At 36.2% G+C, this 11,288-nt stretch overlaps 1 protein-coding gene across 1 annotated transcript; it reads right to left on the reverse strand.

Annotated features, from left to right (window-relative positions):
- Nucleotides 1–2,073: 2,073 nt before the first annotated feature.
- On the reverse strand, nucleotides 2,074–5,869 carry LOC131594712 (BTB/POZ domain-containing protein At1g30440-like). The gene is made up of 4 exons (XM_058866908.1): nucleotides 5,167–5,869; nucleotides 4,423–4,492; nucleotides 3,004–4,233; nucleotides 2,074–2,914 (listed from the first exon to the last, which is right to left on the reverse strand). Exons 1-4 carry the CDS (start codon nucleotides 5,223–5,225, stop codon nucleotides 2,327–2,329), a joined length of 1,947 nt encoding a protein of 648 aa, XP_058722891.1. The 5' UTR covers nucleotides 5,226–5,869; the 3' UTR covers nucleotides 2,074–2,326.
- Nucleotides 5,870–11,288: the final 5,419 nt, after the last annotated feature.

Here is an 11,288-nt window from a genome sequence, read left to right on the forward strand (position 1 = left end):
TAAGAGCAACCTGAGTCCATAACCAAAACTTTTTCTATTTCCAAACTTGTTACCACTAATACGCCAACACTTTCATAACCATCTTCATCTGAGGCAATTGCAATCTAAACGGAATCACCCTTGTTCCCTCTTTCAGGACAACCCTTCTTGAAATGATCAGTTTTGTGACAAGTGAAGCATTTAAACTTTAAGTTATCAAAAACCTTGAACTTGGACTTTAATCTGGATCTCTTTCCTTTCTGGTTTCCTATACTCTCAATCCTTCCTCTTGAGACACTTAAGCCTTCACCACTACCGTCAACCTTCAAATATTTTAACTTTGATAACTCCTTTGATCTTACGACCGTCTGGACTTCATCCAAAGTGATAGTTCCTTCCTTACCATAAAGAAAGGCATCCTTAAAGTGCTCAAAATATATGGGTAATGAGCTTAACAAGAGTAGAACCTTATCCTCATCTTCAACTTTCACATCCATATTTTATAAATCATCAATGATCTTGTGAAATTCTGTCAGTTGCTCCACAATAGATTTATTCTCCACCATACGGAAAGAATAAAGTTGTTGTTTTAGACATAACCTGTGAGCCAATGACTTTGTTATATATAATGATTCAATCTTTACCCACATCTCAACCGCAATCTTCTCCCTCACGACTTCCCTTAATAATTCATCTCTAAGGCACAAGATAATGACACTTTTGCCCTTATCCACCATGTCGGTATTCTCAATTTGTGTAAGGGTTGCAGGCATCAATGCCTATCCTTTTAATTCTTCTACACACTTTTGTTGAATTAGAATTGCTTGAATCTTCACCTTCCCCAATCCGAAGTCGTTGTCTCTGGAAAACTTCTCGATGTTCCATTTAGAACCCATGATGCTCACTTGTAGACTTAACTCATTTGCACCACGGTGAGCGCCATTTGTTGTAATAATGACAAGGTTCAATTCAAATCAAGTAATTTGATATGTGGGGACAGTGAACAATGGCAACCAAACAAATTGCCTCAAGCAATAACAATAATAGTATACGAGAACTCAAGAAATTTGTTTATCCAGTTCGATCAAATGATCTACGTCTGAGGGAGAGAGCAACTTTCCAATTCACTATTCTCCAAAAGTTGTTATAAGATATTACAAATGAGTTGCAAGAAAATGGTCTTCTAAATTCCCAAGAACAAACCCTATTTTTTACCTAAGTGTTTCCCAATCTCTACAACTCTCAACTCAATATAAGAATCACACAAACCCAAAATATTTAAATTGTTTACCAATTTTTATGATAAACCTAAAAGGCTGTCAAGTCCCTAAAATATAACTCTAAAAATTCTACCCTTTGTTTTCTCAAAAAACTCATATTTATAACTAACAAAATATTAACGAGTCCAAGATATGACCCATTAACAAACGAATCCACAAACAAGCTCATAACTATCAGTACCAAAATATATCTCTTTTCTTTCTCTTTTCTCACTTAAGTTATAATTCGAATGTGTTTTAAGGTATATCTAACATTATTTTATACACGTTGGAATTAAAGATTTAAGTTGTTGTTTGATAAATCAAGTAATGTCAATTTTACTGGTATGATGAAATAGGGTATATCCGGATTCCAATCTCTAGTCACACCCATTAGGACAATATTGCTTGTGTATTCTTCCTATGTGATAACGTATGGTGTATTTAAATTCCAACCTTCGGACACATCCCTTGAAACAATATTTATTGTGTATTATTCCTATATGATAAAACAGTGTATCCGAGTTTAATACCTTTCTGACTTCTTGCCTTCTTTTCCCACTAGTTATGTTTGTAGTGATGCAGTTAGTGAATAGGAATGGTGAAAATTGATGCTCCAAAATTTTCTGAACTTGTCTTTTCTCTAGCTAGGCCTCTACTGCTCAACTTTCTGTAAAATTAGTGTAACAATTTGCTACTAACACCAGGGTGGTTATTTGGGTTTTTTTTTTTTTTACTGTGGATAGTGTTATCAACTGGACTTGTGTATCTTTCAAAATGGGGTGTGTGTTATCAAGTATTGATGAGGATTGAAGAGTTGCCATATGCAAGAAAATTATAAAAAGAACAAATAGCTGCATCTATAAGCATCCCTCTTCCAAAATTCAAATGACATACACATTTTATAATCATAGGCAGAATGGTACAAAAGAGAAAAGAAAAAAAAACTAAAGCTACAGTTTACAGTTAAAAACTAAACAGCGGCAGACGACATTTCCATCTCAAATAAACTCGTACGAGATGGAAATGTGTCGCCGTTGTTTAGCATATGACACAGTAACATAACAGAGGGAAAAAACACTTGGACACTAAGAATGAACAATTGAAGAAACTGATCCTTTGTCACTAATAGAAGAATTTCTATTATGCTTTACATTTCTATCCTTCAACTTCTCAACCTTATTATTCCCATTGTTCTGTTTGCTAACAGACCCTTCTTGAGCACTACACATCTGAGACTTTATCTTAAACCCAAGTTTCTTCGACACCGCTCCCCAAGCGCTTGTCGTTGATCCTTTTGCCTTACCGCCGAGTTTCTCGATCTCTTGCCTCATGTTTGAGCACTCTCTCTCGAGCTCGGATACCCTCATTCTCATGTTATCCATCCCGACTTTCAGTACCTGGTTTTCCTTTACGGCGGATGCCCATCCACCCTCGTTGGACCCAACTAAACCGCTTCTTAAGTTTCTTGAGCCGTCGAGATTGTCTGAAACTAGAAAGCAGCCGGCGATTGAAGTTCGGAGCTGGAGCTGCTCGAAGAATAGAACTTGAACTATGATTCTAATGGGTAGCCTCTCGTTTTGTGCGGCGTGGGTGCATGCTTCTAGTGAGAGCTTCTGGCAGTCCATTAGCCTGCATAACTCCTCTCGCTCCGACTCCACCAACCATGGATGAGACTGTATTTTTACGCGACAATGAAAGTGAATCAGTACACATGGAAGTATATAACAGTAACTAAATCCGAAGCAACAAAGATTTATCATACCTTCAAATAAATATCTATAGCACGATATAAACCGTCATCCAAAGGCCTGGCATACTCTGGAACAGCAGCAGCAAGGGATTGAAACTTGGGAAGTTTTACGTTAACATCTGGAGCAACCTCTGCCAGGTATCCGTCGATCAGTTTTGCTACCATAGTGATCGGTGTCAGTGACGGCGAACCAATCAACTGGCCATCGTCGTCAACTGAGCATGATGGAGAGGCACCACCTGTAACCTGATCCATTGCAAGGAAATGATCAAGAATTCTTTGCACACAGTCAACATTGTAAAGTGTTTCCATTGAATACGAAAAACTTGGCATCAAGAGATCTTCCAAAGCAGCTTGATCAAGCTGCATCCCGATCCGTTTCTCCAAACTTGATATGCAAGACAAGCTCACTCGTAAAATCATGGCTGTTCGTAGTAGGCCGAACAGGAACTTTGTTTGGACCAAGCCCTTCTGCATCGGAAGTAGTTGATCGATTTCTTCTATAAGAGTCTTTTGATCTTCTTCAGATAGTGGAGACCCTAAAGCCGCCGGGGTTAGCCGCGTACTGGCCTCGCCGGAAACCTTACGTCGATTTAAACCAGGCAAATATGTTTTCGCGTAGAAAGCATGAGAACCAGCAATAATTTCCTGTCTAATGCCCCGAGACTCCATGACAGCTATCAGCCTCTTGTAAATCGGTAAACTCAAATTTGCGACATCCTCATACCACCAATCTAAACTTGTATTCTTTGGTCTCGCTCCGGTACTTATTCCATTCCACAAAACACTTCCACCAGGACTCTGCAAGGGACCGCCACGCTCTAGTACCGGCCACCCAAATAAATTTGGGTCAGTAGATGCCTTTGCTGCAAGTGATTCAATGCACCTTTTCACAATGTGGAGTTCTTCGGCTTTGTCCAAAACATCAGCACACGTTTGAAGTGCCCTCATGGAGTCTTTCCAACTTCGAAGAACCACTTGATTGAAAAAGCCCTCCGCTTGCGAAATAAGATTACCTTCACCGTATTCCTCAGTCATTTCAAGATACTCAGCAGCACACCATAGGCCCACAACATTTGATGCCGTGAGTTCAAGTTTCACACCATAGCAGAATTTTGCTACAAGCTCAAATGTTTTGGCCCCACCCGGAATGTCGTGAAGGGGTATACCACATTCTTCCTCTGATTCAGAAGCTTTGGCTATCAATCTTTCCAAAACCCCACTTCTTGAGAGCAAAGGGAACTGCATTAAGTGTGTAATTCGAGTTAGTTTATTTAAATGTTCATAAAAGCATTTATACAAATTACAGCTGCTGAGTTAATTTATCTGAAACTGAAAGGCTATTCTGGAAAAACGAAAAAAAAAATCAAATATGCGCTTAACAAACAAAATATGAATGAAAATTTATAAGAAATATATTAACATATATACCTTGTGAAGATGGAAAGACATCTCGCCAACTTCAACAACTATATCGCTGGGAAGCCCGGTCGTGCAGAACCTATGACAGCAAGGTGACACAAATTTCAACCAAGAGTTCAACACAGTGCATTTTAAAATGTCTTACTTTAAGCGTCCAAGAAAACAAATAAAAATGTCGTCCTTCGCCATCTTGTAACAAGAATTTCTTGAATAATGTGAATTCAAACCATCACAGGGATAGTAATGAAAAAAACATATGGAACAATCAAAACCATAGCACTAACAGGACCGTATAGGAAGTTTATGTAACTAAACTATAGCACTTCCTCGCGACCTGATTGATTAACGAATCAAATTGAATAATTACAGTCTTAATCCTCATTGACAGGTCTGTTTCTATGAAATGGCACAAATTACACGTTTTCGCCGCAAATACATAATATATCAACTATATCGTATCAAATCAAAGGGTAAGGAAAGAACTCATGAACCACTTTCCTACACCAATATCGAATTCGACATAAAAAGGATCTATCAACCAACACAAATTAAGAACATAAACCCTTGACAGAATCATTTATTCAAACAACATACATTCACTACAGTTCAACATAGCAAGCAGACAAACATGTTATTCCAAATCCTAAACTTCACAAACACACAATTGAACAAAGAAAATAATAAAACAGTAACAATAAAATGGACAAAAACTGTAATTCAAACAACATAAAAATCATAAGGGTCGAAACATACCATGCTTGCCCTTGCCGCTGGAATGCATCAGGTTTAGACCCCAATTTCATGCAAGCCATTTAGGAAAAGAGATGAACTTTGTATCCAACAATGCAGCCTCTTCCAAATTTCAATTTCCCAAAGTTTCAACCTTTACAACAATTCTCAGCAACCCACAAAAAAAAAATTAACAGAATCAACTCAACAACACCACTTGAAAACCCTAGAACCACTCCATTTCATAAACCCCAAAAAAACATAGAATTTGTCACCTAACTATCTAATCAACCAAAAGTTTAGGTCAACAACCAAATTCCCTTCCAAAAACCCTCACAATGATTCACAGAAAAAGGAAAGTAAAGAGAGCATTGACTCTTAATTTCACTTTCTTGTAACAAAAAAAATAAAAAGAGAGAATTTTAATGGGTATTGAAGTGATTCATAAATGATATCTAAAAACAGCACATGTGGGGTCAAAGTCTTGAAACACACTCATTGCTCATTTCTCGAGTTTGGAATCTCTTTAATCACTAATCAAGCACTAACTTGGGTTTTTGACTTTTGAAGAGAGAGAACAGAAAACGTAAGAAGGAATTGGAGAAGAGGACAAGGTTGTTTTGTTTTGTATTTATTAGGATCAATTGTGTTTATTTAATGTAAGGTTGTCGGTTTGTAGCTTGGCCATGTGCGTTACCAGCACATGGATAGATGGTTGGATGGTGCTGCTATTCAATGTTCATCATTCGTTTTACCATCATAAAATATGGTTTTTTTGAGGTTTAATATGAATTTTATCGATAGTTAGTTGGTTCGGTGGTAATTGATTTTAGATTTGATAGAGAGAATTACGCTTCGATTTTCACAATTGTGCTTGGGTGGGTATCAAAACTATTTAATGTTAAAACTGACTCTGACTCAGATTAATCGGTTCAATAGATTGACGATTACGAGAGATTGAGACAACGGTTAAAACTTACTCCCGAATCAGAAAAGTCGGGTGGTGGAAAAAAATATAACTTTTCTTACCAAAATAAAAATTTTAAGTAACCATTTTTTTCATTGGCGATGTATAAGAATTTGATAAATATTTATTTTGTATAATTTAATTGAGTGAAATCTTTTTAATAATTTGACAATATTAAAATTGTAAGAATTGATTGCCTTGGGAGTGTTGATAACTGAATTCTAAGAAAGCTTTTTGAGTTTCCATTGCGTGCAATTACAGGAATATTTACTTCGCATGCACTAATTAAAAGTAGTTAGTGTAGATAATATGCTTTGTATAGTCCTTTATATTTTTACTAAACTTAAAAAAAATAGAAAATGTGTAGTATGTGTGGACAGCATTGTAGTATGTGATTAAAGAATTCCCATTATAAACATAAATGTGTAGTATTTATGGATGACACGTAAGGATGAGGTTGTTTAGATACGATAATGTGGATTTTTGATGCACAAGAGTGAAGTGTGTTTATAAAGCACTTTAACGTATAAATCAATGATGTTAGAGAGATGTAATTTATACAAATGAATTAAAAAGTTTTTGTCATGTCGTTGGCCGAGTGTATATATGATGGACAGTTAAAATTGTTCTTAATTGGTCTATCACAAAATGCGGGAGATCGGTGGTTTGGATCCTATGTGCAGTCCTCTGAAAAAGGTGTACATGTTCATCGTTTTTCCTACAAAGGTATTATAGATTGGGTATGTGGTGTTAGATTGGTCTTGTTAGGCCTCTTGGTTGTTGTCTTTCAAATCTTTGTTACCATGTATAAAGATATGTGTAGCAACCTGCCTAAAAATTTAGAACTTAGAGAGTCGCCACCTATTCTACCAAGGCGAATAGGAAACCTACGCAGTTAAGAGATCAGGGTAAGATACTATATTCAGGTCGAGGGAAGGTGTTAGGCACCCTCAACCTTTTCCTAAGGTTTTATGTTCATAGTAAAGGTTAATGGCTAAATATTGAGGTTTATAGCTAAGGAAGTGAATAGGGGAAAAATTGAGATTTTAGGGAGGGGGACTCGCCTTGTTGCCAAGTGCCTACGTACCTCCTTATGGAGGATCAGAGTCTACGTAGTTCGGGCACAGGATTGTACGCCTTAGAATTTGTGGTTTGAAATTGATTAAAGGCTTTTTAGTGGCCTATCGTAGTCTTGAATAAGGATGAAAATCCGTAGTTTGATTTGAAGTGTTTTGAATATTTTGAGTTTGGGAAGTGTTTTAGGATGTGGGCGTACAACCCTGATTTTTAGTTTGTTACCGTTAGTTGCAATAATCAATAGATTTGATTACCATGGCTAACGGATTAAAGGGAGGATTGCTAACCACTATAATCGATAGATTGATTATCGCGAATAGCAAATATGCGTATTTTAATTATCGTTACCCCTCATAATCGATAGATTCGATTACAAATAATAACGAATTTGGATGAAGGGGAAAATGCTAATCATCGTAACCAATAGCTTTGGTTAAAACCATTTAGCGAAATAATGTTATTTTAATTTATATTTAATTAAAGAATTAAATAATTAATTGATTATTATCCACCGCGATCAATTGATTTAATTGAAGCGAATAATAAATTAAATCGTTTGGCTAAATACCTAAGCCGGTTGGAAGATCCTAATCCTAATACTTTGGCCTCTGGCCAATGGGATTGAGCGAACCCTAATATCATAATATATTTATACAGGGTTTTTATAATTAAAATTAATTAAATCAAATTACTCGAAATAGTCGAATAATCAGGAATACAATCAGGAAATTAATTATCATAATCCTAATCCTAATTCTAATTAAATTATTTAAATACAATTAATTAAATTTGCTATTTAATCTAAAAAAACAAATAGAACAAACAAATAAACAAAAACCTGGGGCCTGATTGCATATGGACGTATCTTGAGGCTCCATGGTGAGCTTGCGTTTCCAGTCACGTTGGATCCGGCTGGCCAGCAATCTGAGGGTCATGAGATGAGGGTGTACCTTACTCGTATGGGCAAACGTTGTAGTGAACCTATGGATGAAAGGAAGCAAACAAGTTATCAAAATAATTGCAAGACGCTGGGGATCGAGCCCAGGTCTTGCTGGTCATCAACACAATGCCTTGCCAGTTGTACCACCACCACTTGGTGTTAAGCGTATGAGTGAAAAACAATAAATTTAAAACAACGACGCTGACGGCCTGGTCAACGTGTGGGTCCCCTGATGCACTGACGGCCAATGAATGATGGAGAGAGGTAATGTTCTGTTGACCCACCACCTAAAGCTGCACGCGTGGTCCCAAGAAGAACTTCATCGTCTTCTTCAAATAGCCATAGGGTTAGCCGCGTTTCAGCCACCGCTTTGCTACCGTTTTGCTACAAATTCTGCAACCAATTTCATAGCGAATTCTCACCGATTTCCAACCTGCAAAATACACCATGGGAGAGAAAACAAACAGCCCAGATCTACCTAAAAATGGACCCTGAGCATGAATATGACATTTGTTTTGGCTAAAACCTCCTATAATTATGACTTCGATTGAAGAGCTCAAGCTTGCCCTAACAATGGCAATCACTGGTTTGGCCACTAAACCTTGCGAATGAATGATCAAATCAACTCTAAAACACCATATAAATTCATTAGTAATGTTAGTTTTGATTGAAACTACCTGTAAGTATGAAACCGATGATGATGATAGTTTTTTTTTAAGTGTGAACATATATACAGTAACGTAAGGTGCATGGAGACTCTGTAAATGATGTTTCTTACCTGTACTTACCTCCAGAACAGGATTGAATCGTTAAATGGCTCTGAGTCAGTCTCCCCACTAAGGTTTCAAAATTCAAGCTTTATGTGTGATCTTAAACTTAGAAAACCCTAGCTCTTCTGCCCCACTTTTTCGTCCCCCCCTCATCCCTCAATATTTTTAGAATATATATGGCTCTCTTAGGGTTTCTTTTTGGGCTTGGATATTAGGTTATCAAAAGAGAAAGGAAATTGATAAAAATCTCATGATTTTCCTCTATTTTTATCCCATATTTTTCTATTATCAAACCAAACTTATCTCCATGATATTATGATAATTACTTGAGTGAAAAATTATCCTTGTTCATTCTTTAGAATATCTCCATCATTTATTTAATTTAAATTGAAATTAATTGAATAAAATTCAATATAAAAGAAATAAAAATAATAGAGAATAGAAGAATGGATTTAGGGCTCTTTATTTGGGTCATCCAATGATTAAAATCAAAACCATATGAAGTGATTCAATACTTTTATATTTTCATTCCATTTATTTGCTTTTAAATTCAAATAAATATGAATAAATAAATAAAAGATACCAAAATTGTGAGGATGATTTTATGGCCTTTTATATATGTCATGGATGTGTTTGAAATACAAATTCTTGACCCATTAGTTAAAAAACCCTAGTTTGAGCCTTTGATTAGGAGAGAGTGACTTGAGTTTAACCATTGAGCCCTGAGCCGTTAAAGATGAACAGAGCAAGGCAAATTTTGGGGTATGACAGCTGCCCCTGTTCAATCTTCTTAAACCTGAAGAGTCAGATAGGCACGTCTGCCTATTGTGATCTAAAGGTAGAAGATGATTGAACACTGAAATGCCCTGAAATTTGCGTGTATCAGGAAAAAGTTCCGTGGGGAATGGGCTTAAAGATGCCACCCAAGATAAATATCCTCCTTCAGAATGTGAAGCATATGCTTTCTGGAAGGGACCCTGTACTTTGATTGTTGCATAGCCTAAAAAGGCAACCTGAAATTTATGCAATGTTTTGATGCATGCAATGTATGATGCAATAAGCTTCTCAAAATAAATGAGTGCGGTGTTTGTATATGCGTTATGTATGAATGAGGTATGTTAGTTGAATGATGCATGACTATTAACTATGTTAGTTGAAGTATGTTAGTAATTCTGAAAAGAAAGATAGCACCTTTGATTGTTTGTTGGTGATGTTTTGGAGAATATCACTGCCGAGGGACTAACGTGATAAACCCAATTGAGGAATCGTTTGAAAAATCTTGTATGCCTGGAAAAGCTCCTAGAAAGGATGGAATACGTCTTGAAGAAGACTTCCTGGAAAGGTTCCTGAAAAGGAATAGCGAGGACCTTCTGTTGGTTGTGTAATTGGCTTGCTATGGTCAGCAAGCTTCCGCAGTTTGTGAACCCCCACTTACTATAGTTCTAGTAAGTTTCCGTAGTTTGTGAACCCCAACTTACTATAGTTCTAGTAAGTCTTCGTAGTTTGTGAACCCTTACTGACCATAGTTCTGGTAAGTTTTCGTAGTTTGTGAACCCCTCACTTACTATAGTTCTAATAAGTCTTCGTAGTTTGTACCTCTCACTTACCATAGTTCTGGCAAGTTACATCGCAGTTTGTATCTCTCACTTACCATAGTTCTGGCAAGTTACATCGCAGTTTGGACCCCAATAGGATTGCTTGCTATAATTCTAGCAAGTTCACCTGCACCGACAGGGTTATCGGCGAATATCATCGCAGAATTTACCTGTTTCACCAGGGTTATCTGCGAGTGTTATCGCAGAATTTACCTGTACCACCAATAGGGTTATTCGCGAGTGTTGTCGCGAAATTTACCTATGTCACCAGGGTTATCTGCGAGTGTTATCGCAGAATTTACCTGTACCACCAATAGGGTTATCTGCGAGTATTATTATTATTATTATTATTATTATTATTATTATTATTATTATTATTACTATTATTATTATTATTATTATTATTATTATTATTATCTTTTAACAATATGAAAAAAATTTACATCGATCATGTTTAACTTAAATTTGACTGAATGTTAGTCGATTTCAGAATTATTGTTGCTTTAAAATAATAACAAAATTTTATAGAAGTATTGAGTTTTAAAAAATTTGACTGGTATATATTATGTAGGACTTTTGAAAAAAACTAGTGTGATACTCGTGCTTTCGTACGAGTACTCGTCGGTTTTTCGTGCATTTGAAATGAGCTAAATAAAAGGTATTAATAAAAAAAATTGATTTAGAAGAAAGGTTAGAAAAATAATAATGTAAAAAAAATCGAATAGTAAAAATAAAATTAAGAGTGCATTTAAGAAATATAGAGGTTCCATTGAAAAATAATAGGTGAAAAGAAAATG

Source organism: Vicia villosa, linkage group LG4 (genome assembly GCF_029867415.1).
Source record: "Vicia villosa cultivar HV-30 ecotype Madison, WI linkage group LG4, Vvil1.0, whole genome shotgun sequence".
NCBI classification, from domain to species: Eukaryota; Viridiplantae; Streptophyta; class Magnoliopsida; order Fabales; family Fabaceae; genus Vicia; species Vicia villosa.

Coding starts and splice junctions, on each gene's coding strand:
- LOC131594712 (XM_058866908.1), bottom strand. CDS start 5,225: ATGGCTTGCATGAAATTGGGGTCTAAACCTGATGCATTCCAGCGGCAA. Junction 4,493..5,166: donor CAGCGGCAAGGGCAAGCATG/GTATGTTTCGAC, acceptor TTGCTGTCATAG/GTTCTGCACGACCGGGCTTC. Junction 4,234..4,422: donor TGTCTTTCCATCTTCACAAG/GTATATATGTTA, acceptor CACTTAATGCAG/TTCCCTTTGCTCTCAAGAAG.